We start from the raw sequence: 21,148 nt of genomic DNA, 5'->3' as shown, positions 1-21,148 counted from the left end.
GGCTTTATAGCACAAAATAGGAAAAGTGATGTGCTGGTGTCACTTGCGATGACAGATGGTTAAACGAGTGAAAGGCTTATGGAGCAGTCACTTCAAGCATGATTATCCTCTCTGGTAAAGTGAAAGAGAAACCCGCAGGGTGTCATGGGTGAGGGGGAGGGCACAGGTTGCCACATCCTCTCTCCACAAAGTCTATGTGAAATGCTAACGTCTTAATTTAGATTATTGCAGTGACACAAAGACGCATGTTGAAATGCTGTTAGTGAGACCGTCGTCAGTGCCCTTGAAACTCTGGGCCTAATCTCGGGGACCAGCTGGGCCCCACGGTGACTGATAAGAGCCCACGCTGGCGGGGGGTGGTGGGAGGGCGTAGGCTCAGCATGCAGGGAGCCCCCTTCATCCTCACGATGACGTTGTTACTGGCACTTACAGAAAGCTTCCTCTGTACTCCTACAGTACCTCCATATACTGCCGGTAATTATAGGCCTGTGACAAGCTGAAGGTTGAGGACTTTCATGAGAGGTTTTACAATATTGATTTTTAGTCTCGTAGAGTCAGAATCCACTCTGAAAACATTGGAATTAAAGCAAGAGCAGAATAACACTCACAGTAACCACGTACCTCTATGTAGCCTGTGAGATATGTGATGTTTTTTTTTCAGACATTTTTGTTTCACTATTACTTTTCATTGTCCCAGTGCCATTTGCTTGAAGTTCAGATCAGTTCGAGATAGAGTTACACTTAATAATCTCGAAATACCTGTCTGCAACCAGCACGCTCTGACCACGAATGCACGAGCCATCCAATCTGTTGTTGCTTGCACTGAAAGCCGTCTTCAGGAAGTGGTTCTCATCTTTCATGTGATTCATGCTTTCGAAATATTGTACATGGCTTTGCTTGAGTATGACTGAACACACTGAAAGTGTGTGTTATTGTCTTTCAAAGCTCTTTGAGGCATATCGAGATTTCCTGTCTCACTGACCTACGTTTTGAATGTGGGACATTTCGCAATGTTGCTCAAAACTTTCACATCCTGAAAAGACGCAGTGCTCCACCTGGGGGTTTTAAGTTCGAACTCTGCTCCGTTGTGTGCCTCTCACCCAGTTGCACTATGTGTGCATAAATTCAGGCTTTCCGGCAGTCAGCGGGTTGTGCAAGACAGTAAGAGTTAAGTCTGAGTGGCTGAGTTTTTCTCTCAGAGATTGTCACTCTTTGCATTTGCATTCAGTTGTTAGAGTTTTAAGTTGTTAACATTGTCTGGAAAAGCCACAGAGAGAGAGATCAGTGCATTACGGTGTCTCTTTTTAAGGTAGAAGTTAGGTGTGAGATTTGGTGTGAAGTTCACATTTCTACTCAAATCTCCAAGTGAAAAGAAAGCTTTTTTTTTTTTCTAGCTCTTAATTGTGTCTGCAGTCTTCCTCAAAAGCTGCATACAGCTTCCACCACCAAGACGGGGCAGCTTGTACGTTGCCTGAGAGACAAAATCCGGGACCTGAAAACCAATCTCTGCTCCTAAGGCAGCTAATTTTTGTAGATACATTCCACCTTTTGCCATTAAAGCTGGTTTAAAACGCCTTGCTCGTGCACCTTGTTCTCCCAAATGAGTGATCATCACTTCCACAGGCGTCTCCTGTCAGAGGTGAGGTTTTATTAGCTGCTGTCATTATGTAGGAGCTGAGAACCACATTCCAATTCGCAGACACATGGGGAGAGCCTACAGAGGAGGGGCGGTTTAAAGGTTTATGATGGGGCAAAGGTCTAACATACACACACATTCCCCTGAAAGGAGAGGGGTGTGTGTGTGTGTGTGTGTGTGTGTGTGTGTGTGTGTGTGTGTGTGTGTGTGTGTGTGTGTGTGTGTGTGTGTGTGTGTGTGTGTGTGTGTGTGTGTGTGTGTGTGTGTGTGTGTGTGTGTGTGTGTGTGTGTGTGTGTGTGTGTATTTGTTGAGACTGTAACACTAGCAAGCTGAAAATACTTGTCAGCATGTGGTATGTTCGTTCAACCTGGAGGTGACTGACCCTAGGGAAAGTGCTCTGTCTTGTTGGTTACATGAGGGCATGTGGTCCATTGACAATAAGATACGTTACTCCCCGCTCTTTTCAGCTAACAGTCTAAACAGACGAAGGCTCCCTATATGTGTTATTAAAGTTAAATCTATTGGTAAAGGTATTTTTCTTTAAATTCCAGATTATTTCTGGGCTTGGTGTCTTACCTTGCCGTGGGGTTCTTTTCCATTTTGAGTGTGATCCAGTGCTGTGCCTGTAAGCCACCCCACCTCCTCAGTACATTAGTCAACAGAGACAGCATTAAACATAATTTCAGCTTGAGTCATTTTAAAAAAAGGCTGCTTGTCTGAATTCTAAATGATCGCAAACACAAGGCTGGGAGCGTGTGCTTTATGAGCGTGTTTACTTAGTCTACCAGAGCATACAGTACAGTGTGTTTGTATACCAACACATGGGTCAGTAACATCTGCTTTCACAGCTTTGCCTTCTCTGAAGCTTTTCCTCGAGCAGCAGCCGGTGTTCATCTCGTCATGGTCTGCGGCCCTCAGAGAGACTGTTAGTAAGAACAGATGGATAAATATACATGACAGATGGAGAGAGGTGTATATGAAGAGATGACAGACAAATTTGGTGAGAGGGACAAAAGATGAGCAGAGTGGCAGAAGGGTAGAGAAGTGGACTGTTCATATGTGATAGTAAGGGGATTAAAAATGGGAAAGTGCTTAGATTATACTTGGGGATAGCAGTGACACAGCTCACACATATTTCATGTATTTTAATAAGCTGTTAAGTGGAGTATTTTACCAATGCCAAATTAGAAATGGTGCAGATATTTAAAATGTCCCAGCACTTTGACATTTTTCACTTTTTAGGCAACCGTAGAAGAGCGTGGAATTGTATGTTTCTCTGCCAGGTAGGGTCCTTTTTAAGTAATCCGTTTGCACTTAACCTACATGAAAGCCAAGTCTCTAATGAACAGGAAAATGTCCAGGCAGAGATCGAGTAGGTCTCCATGGAAGCCAGACCCAAACAAAGCCCAAGACTGTTGTTCTGCTCTGGAGAGAGTGAAGAGTCAGTGGGTTAGACGCAGTGAAGCATTGTTTTCTCTTGGGATGGCTACAGCAGCTACAGTATGTAGTTAACTGTGTTCCTACTTCTTCAGTCCTGTGGTCATAAACTGTGATGTGATGTGATGACATTACAGTGTTTTCTGTGTGACATCTGGTGTCTCTATGTGCTTTTTCTTTAGTTTTCTTGTCGCTTTAGTTTGTGTCCGTTGGGCCAACTGATGACAGCTTGAGCCATCCCTCTAAACCTGGAGGCATGCTTCTCTGGCCTCAACCTTTAGTTGTGCAGAAATTCTTAAATGCTGCATCTACACCCTGCTACATCTGCGGGATGCAGTAAGAGCACGGAGGATAGTACGTCAGGATGGGAGGTTAAGTTTGCAGCAAACTCTACAAACAAACAACAACATTGGTAGAAAGTATTTTCCTGTCGTGGGTCAATCAGACAGGAATTTGGGTTTACGGGAAAGGCTGCTGCTCTTCTTTTCAAGATTAAGATTAAAGATCGCTAAGAAGGATGAAACCTCCTGCTACAATTATTTCCTTGTTCCTCTCTCGTGTGTACTTACCGAAACACGCACAAACATTTACACACTCTTGTGCATTGATGTCACACTAGCGTAGGAAGTCTGAGGGTCCCATGTGAGAGACACAATGAGGCGTTGCGGGGTAATTTCCTCTCTGCATGCTTGTATACTGTTGGTAACGGTGCACACGAAAACATGCATGTTTACGTGAAATACTTGAGGACCTTCATTGACGTAATGCATTCCCCCGCGCCACACAAAAAAAAGCACTGCATAAATTCACTAGGCTCACTTCTCTGTCAGCCCCCTTTGTCCACTCCCACAGCCATCTGAAGGCCAGAGGCGCATTCCTCAGCGTTGTTCCTACTGAGATGTAAAGGTGTGTGTGTGTGTGTGTGTGCGTGTGCATGTGTGGATGCCCTTGTGTAGCTGGGTCAGGGGGTTGGCTGTTAACGTTAAGACAGCACCACAGCAGAAAGACATTTTTAAGCTTCTGGCTCGCACCGTCCTATGTGTTTATGTTTGCTGTTAATCTCAGCATAACATAAAGTCGATCACATCTGTTCAGACAGAAAACATATCGACCTGACAAGTCCACTTGCTGCTTTTTGACGTGGTGGCAGACGTTCATATCTGTGTTTTCTTCGAGACAAACTGGAATAAAACCCCAGATGCAACATTACTCTGACTCGTTAAGATATAATGTCGGCCATCATTCTGTCGATCTGTAAATCTGACGCATGATCAGGGACAAAAGAGGAGGAAATGATGATGAAGAGGTCTTGTGTTTTAGTGGAGACACAGTATTGCAGTACAGGTAAGATGGCAGGTAAAATAAAGCAAGTCTCGTAATAAAAGTTGTGTCATGTCTGACACCACGGCTTATAATTGTTGTTAAACACGGCAGTATTATACATTAAATATCTTCTAAAGTTTCATACATTTGAAGGTATTTAAACAGCTGACATGACATGTAGCAACATTTACTGCAACTCACAGCAGAGACAGTGAGTGTGTTTAGGCTGACCGTGTTGGTGCAGAGGGAGGGGGGGTAGCAGAGAGCTGAGATGTTCGCAGAGAAGTGAAAGTGTCTGTTGTCTCTGTGTATACTGTCGAGGCTTGTTAACTGACTGACTGATGGTTTGATGGCAGCAGGAGACGTCCTGTTGACTCACACTGTGGGTTACCCTCTCTGTTTGACAAACACAAACTCACGCACACACAGTCACGGTGAACTGAGATGAGTTCAAATGAATGTTTTACCCTAAGCCTCAGTCTGTTTATTCAGATGTTTTCCCACAGCCCCTGTAACGCGTGGAGGCATCGGACCCCACCAGGCTGTTTAGTCTGTAGCGCGTCTGCAGCTCACTGGGTGCACACATACATGCACACAGAAATACGTTCACAACGGTGTCTCCTCCATTTCTCACCGTGACATATGCCTGTCCAGACGAATTTTGTCATTCATGCACCGACTTTCACGCTCAATTACGTTCCCCTTGCTCACTGACGACGTGCTGCATCTTCTCAGGTGTTTTCAGTTTCTCTTTCCAGACAGGTTTCACTGTAAATGTCTGAAAAACGTTACATGTTTTTGACACGAGTCTTGGTTTGTCTCCGGTCGTGCTCTCGCAATTACGGCACCGAACGTGCGGTTCTGTCTGCAGACGCACGTTAATGACACATTTACCAACAAAGTCCCATCAGTCAGCACTGGCAACACTCGACGAACATCATGTGTTTGGTGCTTTGTGCTGCACTTTGAGTCACGCGATGGTTTGGGTGTTGTGATGCTTTTCAGAAAACTCTACTTATGTTTATGTGCACTTCCTTTTATTACTCAGAATTACTTGGAATTCTATGTGTGTGTCTTTGTTTAGCCACCCTGACACTCAACGGGTTTTGTGGTTCCTTCGTTTCCCCACTTGCTCGGAGAGGGTGTGGAGTTTCTTTTCTTTTTTTGTCTCTAAATGTTAGTTAGTCAACATTTTAATTGCTGTCCTGTGTGTCTTGATGTTTTGGATTCCCTTTGGCTACAACCGGGGTAAAAGAGGCTGGCTGGCAGTGACAAGCATGCAAAAAGCACAGTAAACTGGTATTTGAGTCAAACTTTTTATTCTATAATGTTTGCATGTAGGCTGATAAATATTTTTCTTCACACCCTCTTCATATCATGCAGCCACACCCTGTATCTCTCCGGCTATTTATGTTTTCTGTGGACATTTGTTTGCTCTCTCTAGAGAAGTGAAACTCTTGAGTTCAATTACACTGAATGAGAGGGAATGCCAGAATTCATCAAACAGGCCTACCATTACTCATGCATGTTGATTTTTTTTTTTTTTATCTGTTGTTCTTTTTCTCTATCTTTCAGGCCAGGAACAAAGAGACAGGAGCTCTGGCTGCAGCCAAACAGATCGAGACAAAATGCGAGGAAGAGCTGGAGGACTACATGGTTGAGATTGACATCCTGGCTAAATGTGATCACCGCTACATCGTCAAGCTGCTTGATGCATTTTACCATGACAACAAACTGTGGGTAGGTAACACAGACATGGTTAAAGAGTGGAACACAGAGTCGTCGAGTTTTCTTTCTTTCTTTTTCATGTTTCCTTAATTAAACAAGGTTGCCATAAAAAAATTAAATGAGATTTTTAAGAAATTGCTCTTGTTTTTCCACAAATTGTATCCAAAAACAAGTACAAGTACCACAGATGCTGAACAGAGCTCACTCAGTTTACTTAAATGAACAGACAGTATGCTGCAGCATGAGAACAATGTGGTCCGGGTTGCTGTTATGTTAGACGGGTGCATAATGTACCAAAGGAACCTTATCTGCTGTCTGCTCTGATGTCTTCCTCACAAGATGTATTGTTTCCACCAAGTTTTCTTTGCAGCCTTTCCAAACAGAGCCACAACATGTAAACCTGAACGATCAGCAGGGAGGTGGAAAAACACACCTTTTGAACTATGTATGCTGGCTGGCTCATGGGATGTTCCATTTCTATCTGTGGCCACCTTGTTATTTCATTGCAACAATATCTCATCAAGAGTATATTTCTCCTACATACGAAAGCTCAGTTGAAACATAAAGATAAGTGGATCGCTTAAACTGGGATGACAGAAGACCCCCAGGGGTGACATAATGCATCAGAAATGACCTAATCCTCACCCTGATCTTACTGCAAGAACGTAGATCAGTTTCAGTTCAGTGTTTTCTGCTCGCAAGTTATTTTTCCTCTCCACACTCGCTCACTGGGTCAAGTGTAAACTTTTCAACTCCCCTTGTAATCTCCTCGTCTATCTGGCCAAGAAAAATAATAGTGACCTCATGCTGGGGCACGACCCTGAATTTCTGAGGAATTATAAGGCAACATTAAGACTAAAGATAGTTGTGTTAGTATTTTTTTTTTTTTACTCCTCTACTCGTGATGTTATTATAAGAGTATGAGTAAGAGTTTAGTTCTAACTATTCTGTTTTTTGTTACATAGAAATGCAATTAAGTATTAGTGAACTGACTGTTTCCAGTGTTCAATCCGTCCTCAGTTATCAAAACAATTGTAAGTGTAGAAATAGAAACACAATAGAACAGCCACTGGTGTATCTGTTTACAAAGAACTCAATCAATAATAATTCCATAAATCCATCCTACTATACAGCTCTGGCGTGGTGTGAAGTTAGCAAACAATAAACAGTGAGGCCGTTATCAATGAGATAAAACTATGCTGAACTACATACATGCCTAGTTTTCCTGTGAATTCTTTGTGTTTATCCAGAGAATCTGAATCTTGCCCAGGAAAAGCGAATTAGACCACTACCAATAAAAAAACAAACAAACAAACATGCACATTACATAGAGAGTTAATTACTAGATATAATATATTGAATGACTATTGCAGAAAAAAAGATGACCCTAAGTAGCATTAAAAATGGGGTTTCATATCATGAAAATGTTAAGAATTATAACTTCAAGCAAACTTGACAAACACTGGCAAACCACGTATTACTATATATATCCTAAAATGTCAGCCTACACACACACACACACACACACAAAGCAAAGTGTGGAAGGTGAATGTCCGCAGTCAGTCTAAGGTGGACTCTGAGACTTGTTAGTTTTTGCTGATAAGTCAAATGTACAAACATCCCTTCCTGCAGCATTCAAACCACATGCTTCCTGTGTGTGTGTGTGTGTATGTGTGTGTGTGGCTTCAGGGTGTCAGCTTTTGCTTTAATGTCTCTCTCTGAAACTGTGCTCTAATATATTCTCTTGTTTTACATTTTCCACATATTTACTCTCAATCCCTTCATGATCTGTTCTTCCTCCTCTATTTTAAGAGCAACCATACTTTCCTGCACTAGTACAGCAACTCTGTGCCAAAAGGGACATATGAGAGTCCGACTGGCAGTAGAATAATTATATAAAACATGACACAGTGAACAAGCTGTGCACCTCACTGCTATGAGTGCGTGCGCCAGCCTCAGGATCTCAACAATTAGCCCGGTGGTTGGCGGTCAGGCCTCAGTAACCTTCGGTTCAGTGGGCAGGGCAGGGGATAGATGATGCATTCCAGCCCCAACCCAGCCGTTCTGCTTTCTACGGAGTGAGAGAGGGATAGAGAAGGAAAGAAAGAGAGAGATGGGGAGAGAAGGGCTGTTTATTCCCTTCCAAGAACAATCTGGTCTTGAGGCTAAAGGGGCAGTCGGGCCCACAGCGTGAGAAAAAGAGGGCCTTTAACATGGGGACAGGACTGCTGACATCAGCACACTGAGAGGAACGAATGGAGAAACGGAGAGAGAGAGAAGGGAGGAGAACGGTTTAAATGGATGAAAAAGAGACAATAAACGGAGAAGAGAACTTACATCATTTATAAGCTTAATTAAAGCTGGAGAGCAGGACTTTTACATTGAAATTGAAAAGCCCTCGCCAGATGAGTTCACACAATGCTCATTAAGCCGCCAGGTAAACGTGTGTGTTTTGCAGTCTGCTGGAGTTTTTTTTTTTTAAATGTGGTCTCTGTGCCAACATTCCCGTGCTAGAACACTCGTAGTGATGTGTTTTTATCGGTTACGTTGGTTTGCCAGAGCTGAGGGAGAGAGCAACCGCTAAAAAAAAAAAATAGGCATCCAAGAAAACTTTCTGATGCTCCAGATAAGAAAAGAAACATATACTAAATAAATAAATAAAATTGGCATACATCATAAGCGTGCATTGACAGTGTTTATCTAATTACTTCCCCTCTGCCAACAGGGGGACGCTAAAGTTCCGCAGGTTCAGCTTTACCTGTTAAAAGGTTGTCTCATTTGCCTCTAGTGATGCCGAGCTATGCACTTTTTTTAATGAACTTTTTCTACTTTCCATGCGCCTTGTGCACCACAAACAAAATTCCATCTACCTCCATTGTAAGCAGAAATCTCAGAGATGCATCTCATTATCTTTTTTTTTTTTGTTATTTTGGTTTATTAACCCTTCAGAGCCCGATGCAATGTTTTTAAGGGCCTTTAGCAATCACTGTCGGTGTACATCAGCGGGGGTGTAGTATCACAGCAGGTTTAGCTAAGTTTCAGATCAGAGTTTTAAAACCAAAATATCTCATTAAAATTCATCTTCTAATTTCATCATAATGTTTTTTATGTATAGAATAATAGAAACAATGCAGCTTTTCTATCCTCAAATTAAGAGGATAGACAGATAAGACCTCGAGGTTTAACCCATTAAGTCAACTGTGAAGAGGAGGGACAATAGCTCAATAATGTGAATTCAGAGTTTGTATTATTCTTTTCAATAGCCGTTAGTTTGAAGAAGATGAGAAGAGATGATTTGGCTCTCGCTCTAATGTCATATTCATAAATAAGTCAGTGTGTCTGTTTGATTAAGGTTTTGTATGCTTGTATATCTTTCTTTGTTCTGTATTTCAGTTTCTAAGCAGGTCTTTGCTGGCAAATAGCCTTTTACATTCTTCAGACTTCTGACGAAATTAGGTGGCAAATCACTGTTAGAGTACAGAGAATTGCAGGAACACTGCAATGTCAGCAAGGCCTGCTCCATCTATTTTAAAGCTTTTTGGATTTTGTAGACTGTGTCTACAGTAATTTGGCTCGAACAGAGGAGGAACTCCATAATTGAGACACTGTTTACTGTAAGACGCTGCAGAGGTGGTTTAGTCTGGTAATTGTCTTCAATCAGATTCATCTCTTGATTTTAAAACATTAATTACTTACACATAATTATAAAGAATAGATAGACGACTGTATTACTTCCTATTAAAACTGGAATGTTTGCTTTTATTAAGGTGAGATAGGGAAAGCCAGTGTCTTCGTGGCTGTTCAGCCCATAGTGGATATGCTTTGCATGTAGCTTGACCAGTCGGGTCACATTCTTCACCGCAGCAGAACACGTCATTCTGAATTCTTTTAGGCTAGTGTGTGCAAATCTGTCTGCAGAGACACTGATGAAAACACAAACCAGTGGTTTTCAGGGCACAGTAGTGTAATGTACAGCTGTTTAGGTTGGGCAGTAGCACAGTACAGTGTGCTACTACTGAAGGGCCGTTCATATCATTTAGTGAGTTTTTAAACAGAGGAGACATTAAGATGATTAATGTTTGGTTAACAGTGAGCAGGAATAGGGAAGTGCTTTCAGACTAGAATATTACCAATCTATCAGTGTGACCAATTTATCAGATTAGGTTCAATGTGCGCAGAATATTATCCGCCAAAGTTGGAACAATCCTGCTTATTCTGCATGAGAAGGTTCGGTATTTGTGTTTTCTGTTTTCCTCTTGTTGGTTTGAAGTGGGCACGGTTATGCTGGAAAAAGGTGATGTCACTTTGGACAAATCCAAATTTAGCAACATGAGAATCAGAATCTGAAACCCAAGCACAAACAATATCCAGATAAGGCCAAGTTTTCTGGTTCTTTGGTAATCCCTGAATCATGTCCACATCCTAAGAAACAGATGACAAATGTTTATAATAAAGTAAAGAGATATGGAAGTGTGAAGCAGCAGAGTGTGCAACACGCAGACCAGAGTGTCTTTACACTGTCTGTCTTTTAAGAAGACAGATGAGATGTGAACCTGTCATTTAAAGACACCATAACTAAGTGAAACATCCTTGACAAACACTTGACAAATCCCAAACTAATGGGGTTTGTCAATCTGAACTTCACAAAAGAACATTGTTTCAACTGGAGCTGCATACCAAGATTGACATTCCTCGTCTTTCACGTGTGTGTGTGTGTGTGTGTGTGTGTGTGTGTGTGTGTGTGTGTGTGTGTGTGTGTGTGTGTGTGTGTGTGTGTGTGTGTGTGTGTGTGTGTGTGTGTGTGTGTGTGTGTGTGTGTGTGTGTGTGTGTGTGTGTGTGTGTGTATATGTGTGTTTTCATATGACTGCATGTGATGGAAGCATCTCATTTACTCCCATTCATTTGTGCTTGGTACGTCTGTACCTTGGACTGAAACTCCACACCCTGTCCTGTGCCAGGTTGACGCTCTGACAGTTATGTCCTTGCAAGCAGGACTCACTGATTGAATAAGACTGATATCACACAGCAGATATGCGGCACACAACCTGGGGTGGTTGATCTTTTGATTCCATTTGGATGCTGCATTTACACATTCTATGTGAGCTTCTTGTAAATGGGCCCTATACATACACAGTTCTTGGAATACAACACTCCTGCTCTGCACAGAATTATTATGAAATCCTGTGTCTTTGTTTTATTTTGTCGCACGTTAACTGAATGAAAAATTTCCAGGTTTCTCTGACACGTGAGTGTGTGTGTGTGTGTGTGTGTGTGTGTGTGTGTGTGTATCAGAGGGAGACTGACTATGTAAGGAAATGAAAGGTGATTGTTGGAAGTCGCTATAAGCCAAGAAGACACCATTTAGGGAAGGTGTTCTCAGATCTTTTTTTTCTCTCCTGTCTCTGGTTTTACTTCACCGCTGAACTGGTATTATATATTTGGCAAGTGCGTCCTGGGAAGTGTGTATAATTACGGCCTGACCTGTTTGTCACACACTTCAGTCTGAATCCAGCTGCCCACTTTGCAAGGTGTGTGTATTCTAGTACTTTCACTGTGGATGACTGAGTGCAGGGTGAGCTCTGTAGGTAGTGATGTCATAACATTAACAGTCAACAGTGCAGACAGATACTTAGCTACATTCAGTACCGTGAAGGAATTGATCCTCTTCCTCTTTTCCTCCAAGTGCTGCATAAACTTACCTTGATTCCCATGAGTCATTCTATTTTTTTTTGTGTGTGAGATGACTATCAAAACCCTGCCTGCGGTGCAGTGCGCTTCTGCTAAATTTGGTTATTTTGGAATTTTGCTGCTGTCAAAATCACCTTAACAGCCTCCATTAAAGATAACAAAAACTCTAATTAATGCAGATGTACCTACTTTATATTCTATCCTCTATGGGAAACATACTCCACTGATTTCAACAAGGTCAACATCTGCTGGTGTTGTAAGAAAATAATAGCAGTGAGGCAATGTTCAACGTAGTGGGGCCATACTCAGCAGTGAAGAGTATTTATTATTTTTCATTTTTAATCAAATCTCCTCGTAAAACACATTGTCCTATCTTCTTTCCTCCCCAAGTTTCGGCTTAACCAGAAATAACACCAAAAATGTCATACTCCTCCTCAAAAATAGAGTTAATTATAGTTATTGGGAATTTTGCATAATGTGTTGTGGTTTTCATCTTTAGTGGAGTGTTGTGTGTGTGTGTGTGTGTGTGTGTGTGTGTTATTCATTAACTCATTTTATTGCCACACTTCTGTCGAGGTTTTGTCGAGTGCGAAACCTTTCATGGTCTATCAGTGCTGAATATTTCTAACCAGACAATCAGAGAGAAGAAGCGTGTGCTGCTGATGGAGCACAATCTGTTCTTTCTGTTGCTACTGTACATATAAATCCCTGGAAAAAGAGATTACAGCTGCCATTTGTATGTTTGTACTGTATATTCATAAAGCTAGGTCAAGTTAAACCTCACCACTTCTCCTTCTCCCCTCCCCTTCACTCACCAGATCATGATCGAGTTCTGCCCTGGAGGTGCTGTGGATGCCACTATGCTAGGTAGGCCTCTCTCTCTCTCTCTCTCTCTCTCTCTTTTTTTTTTTTCTTGCTCTCTGTGTGTTTTTATAAGTGCTCCACCTTCCTTTCTGTCACAAGAGTCAATGTGCTGTCAGTCTGTTCTGTAGTGTTAAGACTCCAGTTCATACACTGGATAATCATTGTGTGTTTATTGTACACAGGAAAAGACTAGAAAGCCAGCTTTTATCACAGTATAGTTGATTTACTACAAACATGATATTATTCTGCAACTTCTCTACCATGGCCTTGGAGTAGTCAGACATAGAAAAGTCCTCTGGTGTGGGAAACCCCCCTGGTCTGTTTTTACTGGATAATCCACATGCTCATAACTGTCTGTACCCCCACTGCAGCTAACCAAACACAGACACGGTAGAATAAAGTCTGCAGGGTAGTACTAGCTTGGATGTGTGAAAGCTTCTCTGATCTGGGATTACTTATCCAGTAACACTATCTTATAGACCTCATTGATATCATCGTGGGTTTACCCTTTTCTGTTTTCCCACATGGAGTTCACACACCAGATCAGTCCTCAAGACTTTATTTTGCCGTGATTGTATGTGTCCCCAATAATATGGAATGTGCACGGCGGGCGTAATGGGTTTTGAACCCTGTCGGCAAGTTTTTTTTTTTTTCAAATCTCGCCACCATTCTGCTCTTGTTCTCACCCCTCTCCCCCATCTGTGTTTAACCTGTTCATCTCCTGCCTCCACCTCTCCTGTTTCTATCAGAGTTGGATCGTGGGCTGACGGAGCCACAGATTAAGGTTGTTTGTCGCCAGATGCTGGAAGCTCTGGTCTACCTCCACTGCATGAAGATCATCCACAGAGACCTGAAGGCTGGGAACATTCTCCTCACACTGGATGGAGACATCAAGCTGGGTGAGGGTGGAGATATTTATACTTTTAGAAAATTGGTAGTTAGATTTATCTAGAAAGCAAGAGCTTATGCACTGACCATTATTCCTTGTGTAAGCGTCACGGTGTCCAAGTGCCATTTTGTCCATGATCACACAAGTAGGTGTACACAGTCTGAAAAATGCAATCTGGGGGTAATCTCATCTGGAATTGACAGAAACACAATATTTCCATTAGTGTATTTGTGCAGACAGTGCAACATTTCGGTTGTGTCTTAGTTGTTGAGGTGCACAAATGAATCCACATCTTGAGAAGGTTAGGAAACGCGATGGGCGGTTAAAATAAGGTTTTGTGGGTTTAAACAGTGCATGGCTGCAGAACATGCATTTGTGGTCTCTGACCTCGATTGAACAGGTTATGGTGGCTAAATCCAAACACCACATCCTTTTGAAGTACAAATGATGTTAAGAAAAAAAAATCTTGGTCAAATCTTGTTCAAAGTACAAGATGGGGTTTTGTCTATTCAACAAATCTCTTCATGTGTGACATGGGGTAGTACTTTCTTGCTTTTTTAAATGTGTTGAATTGGCAAATATTCCATAGAGATGAAAATAATATATGTAGAATACAAGACAGCACAGTCTCCATTAAGAGTCTGTGGTGTCATGTACATCCACTGAGTGGAGTGAGGCCATTAAATTGAATTAAACTCAAGAAAAGGAAGAATTCAGCAGATTATTGCAGAACAAAAGATGAAGTGTATAAACATATTTGAAACTCTTTTTTTTCCACCTGGAGTAATGTTTACATCCTATTATTCACATAGAAAAATACATTTCACTGCCAAAATGATGCAAGTGTAACCAATCACTGATAAACCCCACATTCCCACTTAACATAACAGGTTATCTCTGACACACTGGTCTGTTCTTTAGCTTACAAATATGCTGTCTCTCTCTCTCACACACACACACACACACACACACAAAGAGGCCCTGTACCCCTCCTGTGGTGCTGTAGGGGGATCATAAGTGAACATTGTGTGGGAAAACTGGATTCTTAGAAGTTTTGCATATTTTCATTTATTGGTTTTTTTTGAAGAGTTCTCCGCATTCTTCACATTGCACAGCTGATGCTGTGGATCCAACCCAATCGGCAGTATGTGTTGGATCAAGGCGTCATTTCCAGAAAAGGGAGAAGCATCTTAATGCGCTTTATGCGAGTGTCAGTTAAGGACGTGCTGCTTTTTCTAAATGGTTGCCTGAAATTTGGATCTTCGGACATAAAGCAAAAACCAAAATATCAGGGTCTGTTTTGCATGCGTGGTGTTTTTACTTTCTGTACTCTCTTTGGCTCTGTGGAACTGCACTTAAGTTTAGTTAATTTGATTCCAAATGGTTTATTGTTGCATTACTGTTTTTTTTTTTTCAATTTCACTCTCTCTTTCTCTGTCTGGCACAGTTTGTCAGCCATTGCGCTCACTGACCTGAACTTGTACAGCACTTCTTGTTGAAGTCCTTTTCTGTGACACCAAAGTTTAAACTCATTTAGTTATGACACTGACTCATTTGCAGGCTCCAAACGTATCATGCCAATCAATCAATCAATCTATCAATCAAACAATCAATCTTTATTTATATGGCGCCAATCCATAGCAGCGTTATCTCAAGACGCTTTCCATAAAGAGCAGGTCAAGACCGAACCCCAAAGAAAACAGCAATTAAATGTCTTTGAGGTCGGCCAAGTGCATTATATCCTTCTGCAGTATGATCCATGGCGTTAAACATTATGTTCTTCCATGCAGCACAACTTGTTATAAACTTTCGGTAAATGTTTATAAAACTCTTGTTTGTTAATCTCTTCAGCAATTTGAGCTACACACGTGACTAGAAAACAGGTGTGTAGGGAAAAAAGTATTTGCATTCAATCATAATAATGCTTCTAAAGAGGCTCCCCTTTTTAGTGTGGGCTAAACCAAGTGATCCAGCAGAGGGGAGGGGAAGGAGCCGCTTTTCCAGAATGTACTGATGTGTGTTTAACCTCTGGGTTCACACTGTCCACCCCCACTGGTGTGATTTTACTGGAGTATGTAATGGAGTATGTAATCACCCTGCGGCACATTAATGTGTGAGCTCTTCTTTGATGTACAGTTCAGGCAGTAGAACTATTTATTGACATTTTGTATATTCTTTCTGCAAAAGTTTAGACTGCAACAGCCCAAATGGTATGCTTGGCTGGGAGGTCAAAGATATTTGAATTGTAGTCTGCAAAACCAAGCCAGTCACTTAAGTCCCCGTAATAGAACATGCCAGTTTGTAATTGAAGCAGTCAGCCTGCTTCCTTCTGAGTAAAATCCTCAGGCCTCTGCCAAACTGTCCTCAACACCGGGCACGCCACTCTGCTTCCAGAGAGAAATAAAAGAAAGCAGCCAAAGTGGCAACAGCACCCCTGTAATCTGAGGGTCATGTTAGGGAATGGGGGCAGCTTGTTCAGGAAACAGGACTGCTATAAATCCTCTGATTGTGGCTTTATGTATCTGCCAATCACAATTTCATGACAGCTTTACAAGCTACAAACCATTTGTTCACTATAAAGAAAAAAGAGGTGTGGAAGTTTTTCAACTGGCTGCGCTCCCTCTTACTCAGACGTGCTTCTGGGGAACTTTGTTCGACTGTCACGTCTTATATATTTTTGTCTGTCTTCATTCTTGTAGCTGATTTTGGAGTGTCTGCAAAAAACAACAAAACCTTACAAAGAAGAGATTCTTTCATTGGAACGCCATACTGGTGAGTGAGACGTTACTCTACATCGGCACACCGCTGAAGAAAAGAGCTATGCATGTTTATAAGGGTTGGATGACTTGTTCTTTTTTTTTTCCTTGCAGAAATTCAATTGAGAAACCATTTACACCATTTGTACAGTTTGCTTAATAAAGTGAATGAAATGCCTGGCAAATGAAGGCCGTTCATCACACTGATGCAACATATTCTAAATCCAAAATAACCAATCCAATTCACTGAGCTATTAAAAGGATATTCATGTTGGTATAAAGCATATAGCAAAATATCCATCTGTAGACATATCAATCATCCCTGGCTGAGAGGTGGATTATTGTTTGTTGAGAACAAATTCACTGCAACTCACAACTTTTCCATAGTATTTCAAAGAGTACGATGTTGTGTATACATGCAGTAAACCCAATACCTCAGCTCACTACTCTAATCCTCCATTGTTGTCACAACAGCGCGGCTCTCTCCTCCACACCTGAACAAATTGGAAAAGCTCCATTTTGAAGTCTCCACACTGAACCTTGTTCCTCAAGGCTATGTCCTGCTTGAATATGGTTGGAAGCAGTTAATCATTGACCAGAACGGGCTGCAATCGATCAGGGATTCCATCCCAGCTTAAGAAACACGGCAGCGCTCTCATTTTGCACAATACAGATTAGTCCCTGAAAAGTAAATTGCAGACATGGTTTGGTGTACAGCTTTCCCTTGAATGTGCCGATTAGAAAAGTCAACAAGAAATGGAGAGCAAACATTTCTTTCTTTGTACTTGAGTAAATCTAAGAGCTGCGGGTTATGAGGGCCATTTTTCAGATTGTCAGCAAACACACACTGACCGGAGAAGTGTGCTTCATATTGACACACGCAAAATAGTGAGTGAGAGAGGGGAGACACACTCCTTATCCCTCGGCACTAATTATCAGTCGGTCACTTCCTGACACTGAGAATACTGCAATAATACTGCAGATGTGTCTTTATGAAATCAGAGACTATCAATTCATGTCGGTAGTAGTCTGTTAATAGAACAAAACAAAGATTTTTACAACATGGTGTCATAGTCAAATCTTCACATGTTAGGAACCAATTATTATGATTTGTAAATTTGGACCTATTTGTTAGCATGTTGGCTTTTAATTGAGGGGTCGGTGTCCAACACTGTGTAATAGGTATTTACCTGCTGTTTTCTCAGGATGGCCCCAGAGGTGGTAATGTGTGAGACAATGAAGGACGCTCCATACGACTACAAGGCCGATATCTGGTCTCTGGGAATCACTCTGATTGAGCTCGCCCAGATTGAACCGCCGCATCATGAGCTCAACCCCATGAGGGTGCTGTTGAAGATTGCCAAATCGGAGCCTCCCACCCTGGAGCTGCCACACAAATGGTGAGCATGCAAAAAAAAAACAAAAACAAAGAATGTATCGTATATGTGCACAATGGGAACAGAAAACAGGGATATGTTAAGCATGTTTTACTCCAAACAGGAGTAAATGGAAATAAAAGCCTAGTATTCTGCGCAATGCTTGATTCATTTGTTTTGGCATAGGATATGAGAGGGGGAGTCAGCAGGGGCTTATATCTTCCTGTCTAGATTTCACCGGGCCATTTAACTTCGTTCTATTACCAAATTTTTGCCCACTCACTGTCCTGTAATCGACTACAGGCGCTCGATATATCACATTGTCCTCCCCCTTCGCATTATCGTTTAGCCCTTTTCAAAACCCCAGATACAATTCAGCAGAGAGTCAGGACTTAGGCGAAGGCTAAACTTTTTCCCAATCAATTTTATGAGTCTGAATGTTCCATAGCAGCAAATTTAGCACAGCAAATGGGAAGTTATCTGGTGCTGAAAGGAGATTTTGGATAGGGAGCTGACTCTTTATCCCTATTGAAAGCTTTGTACGAAGCACAGCTGTGCACAAAGATGATCCACATGTGCCAGCGTCACATATCCGACATATCTGGAAATGTTCTTTTCAGAAGTTTCGTTTCGCCACAACCCCTTAATCCCTTCCCCACATTTTTTTCATTCCTCTTGTTTTTGATTCATTCTGTTTTCTTTTGTTCACCCAAGGTCGCGGGACTTTAGAGATTTCCTGAAGAAAGCTTTGGATAAAAACCCAGAGACTCGTCCGACTGCAGTGCAACTCATGGAGGTAGGCCTGATGCAATGTGCAATTATAACCCAGCAAAAGTTATATAATGCTGCACTTTGATGTATGATGGGATATTGTCCCTCTGTCTGTCCTTATCTTGCGCCAACACACACAATCTTTTATTTTAAGACCTGAGTGGACTGATCTATGCCAGGGAAGTGAGTGGACACTGGCATGTGAGTGGGAGGGGAATAGAAGGTGTGTACAAGAATGGGCAAGAAATGGAGCAGGCAGAGAAGGAGTGAAAGAACACAGCTCAAAAAGAATCATTCCAAACTTTTAGAAGCAATTGTTCACCAATTGCCTCTAAGATTTTCCTCACAAGGACAAGTGTGGTTTTTTTTTTTTTTTTTGGAATGATCACAAATGATTCAGGCTGTTGACCCTAGAAAGAAAACTTTACATGTAAGTGCTAATGAAGTAAAACCTTGATATCTGAGGATGAGCCTTGACAAATCTTTCTCAAAATCCAGAATCTCGAGCAAGAAAATGAGAGAAAAAGGGGAACAGGGTGTGGATTAAAGCACGAGCACAGTGTCTATTAAAATTCAGAGCCACAGTTTCCTGTCTGTATCCCACAGCTGAGGGAATGCCAACAATTTACATTCCCACCCTCCGCCAATAGCATGTCTGGATTACCCTGAGCTCGCCACCTCTGGCCAATTAGAGAGAGGCAGAGATGAAAATTCTAGACCCAGGCCCGCTGGGAATTCTGCATGTGCTCTCTAGTGGGGGGAAAGAGACGGGCGCGGTCCAGTTTTTGGTGCCGTGCTGGAAGTTTTAGATGTTTATCATGCCTGCTGCTCCTAACGGCTGTCAGATAGTATTTGCTGTAGATAGTTATGCAATGATAGCATTCAATTCTACTATGCAATAGATGTTGAATGATGTTGCTTTACTGGAAGTGGCAGTGACACATTTTTTGTCAGACTTTGTAATGCAGTTATTCATTGGAGTGTGTCGGCTGTCGAGAACAGATGAAGTGCAGTAAGTGAACAGGAATATAATAATGAATCATAAGATAACTGCATGAGGTATGTGTGACTATCAAAAGAGGAAATGAAAGATTCAAAAAGTCTTCGTCATCGGGCTTTTTTCTAGGGTGGCATTGGTTTAAAACATTTTTGAACCTCTTGCCTCGTGTCTGTCCCACATGTGTGCTTGTAAAGAATGTATACAAAACAACATGACACAGAATCAGTCACTGTGGCTGGTGGGAGACCATCTGGATGACTTGTACCCATACTGAATATAGCTTCTCCTCCCACATAGTTTCTCATGGTCAGGATTCTTACAGTCTTTTCGGCATAGCTTCCCTTCGTGTATGATATTGAACGGTTGTCTTGGTTGTTTTGGATCACAGCGTGTCTGTATGTTGAGTAATTTTTCCACGGGAATAGTTGGCGATGTTATCTAAGAGACACGGCTTTGTTGTGGTTTTGCAGCACTGACATGTGCAGACACAGACGGACAAACCCTCATCGGCAGCATGCCTTCCCTAGCCCACATACAGCTGTGTGTTCAAACCCGACCCTGACTTAAAGGGTCAGTTCACACAACTTCCACGCTTTTTTTTTCCCCCATAGATTGTTCTGGTTTTCAGAAGTGAAGCACGATTCTCAGGAGGTGAAGGGTGTGAGACAAGTTCAAGGGATAGGTGCTTCACAGTGTTGTAACAACAAGAAGTCAATGCAGGAATTCAAATTTATATGGATTTATTATAGTTTATACTTATATCTTTAATGTTCATTGCTGAAAAGGCCCAAACAAATCTTTAAAAAAATCATAGAAAAATATATGTTTTTAACCCTAGACCCTTAGAACACCAGAACTTGCCTACTTTTTTTTACCAAAGTTTTTGTTGTACCAAAGTACTGAAGAGTTGTTGTACATCCATGGTCCTTTGCAAACTGCTAATAGCTAATTTGACATACTTTAATGGCTCAGTTGTCTCAGTTTTGTCTGATGGGGGGTCATATAATGTCAGTCTTTAAAAACCACTTTTAAGTTTGTTACATTTGCGCAGGTTCTGAGATCCTTGGTGGTCAAAGCATTGAAGAATTTCATTTTTAAAAATGTAATAACATCTCTCTAGAAAATACTATGTCTCTCTGGATAAACCAAAGAACAAGCTTTCATCAGGAACTATTTTTCAGTAGAAATAGTTCCTGTGAGGTCTGTGGATTATACAGTAAGGGATTTCTTTCTTGAAATGATATATAATAAGAACTGTAACTTTTTCTCAGACTGATATTTCAAAAATTTGGCAAATAAAAGTCAAGTGAATTTTATTTATGCGGACCTAAATTACTACTTGTCTAACCCCAACCCTTGCCCCAAGCGTAACCTAGAGCTAATTATAACCTTAACCCTAAAAACAAGTCTTAACCTCTGAACCACCCTCGAAGAAGTGAAGACTGACCACAATGCCCTCACTTTCCCAACTAAAACTCACATTTATTCTCACACAGACTGACATACAAATACACACACTGTAATACGACACACAGTAACTCTGCCCTCAGGCAGAGCCCCACTCTGGACCTCTAATGGGCCACGTTGTTCACATTTAACTTTTTCACGCACAACCACGCATGTAAGACCCAAAGTTACCGGCCTCACTGGGTCTAAAGCAACGTGAAACCTAAAAGAG

General features: G+C 41.6%; 1 protein-coding gene across 1 annotated transcript in view; it reads left to right on the top strand.

The window, feature by feature from the left end:
- stk10 (serine/threonine kinase 10) overlaps positions 1 to 21,148 on the top strand; it is a 39,110-nt gene that overhangs the window by 3,995 nt on the left and 13,967 nt on the right. The window contains exons 2-7 of the mRNA XM_070843272.1: positions 5,973 to 6,137; positions 12,633 to 12,681; positions 13,428 to 13,577; positions 16,267 to 16,339; positions 17,529 to 17,723; positions 18,414 to 18,495. Coding sequence (XP_070699373.1) covers positions 5,973 to 6,137; positions 12,633 to 12,681; positions 13,428 to 13,577; positions 16,267 to 16,339; positions 17,529 to 17,723; positions 18,414 to 18,495 — 714 coding nt within the window. The remainder of the gene's footprint in view (positions 1 to 5,972; positions 6,138 to 12,632; positions 12,682 to 13,427; positions 13,578 to 16,266; positions 16,340 to 17,528; positions 17,724 to 18,413; positions 18,496 to 21,148) is intronic.

This window comes from Pempheris klunzingeri, chromosome 14 (genome assembly GCF_042242105.1).
Source record: "Pempheris klunzingeri isolate RE-2024b chromosome 14, fPemKlu1.hap1, whole genome shotgun sequence".
NCBI lineage: Eukaryota > Metazoa > Chordata > Actinopteri > Acropomatiformes > Pempheridae > Pempheris > Pempheris klunzingeri.
This window is presented reverse-complemented; position numbering and strand designations above follow the sequence as displayed.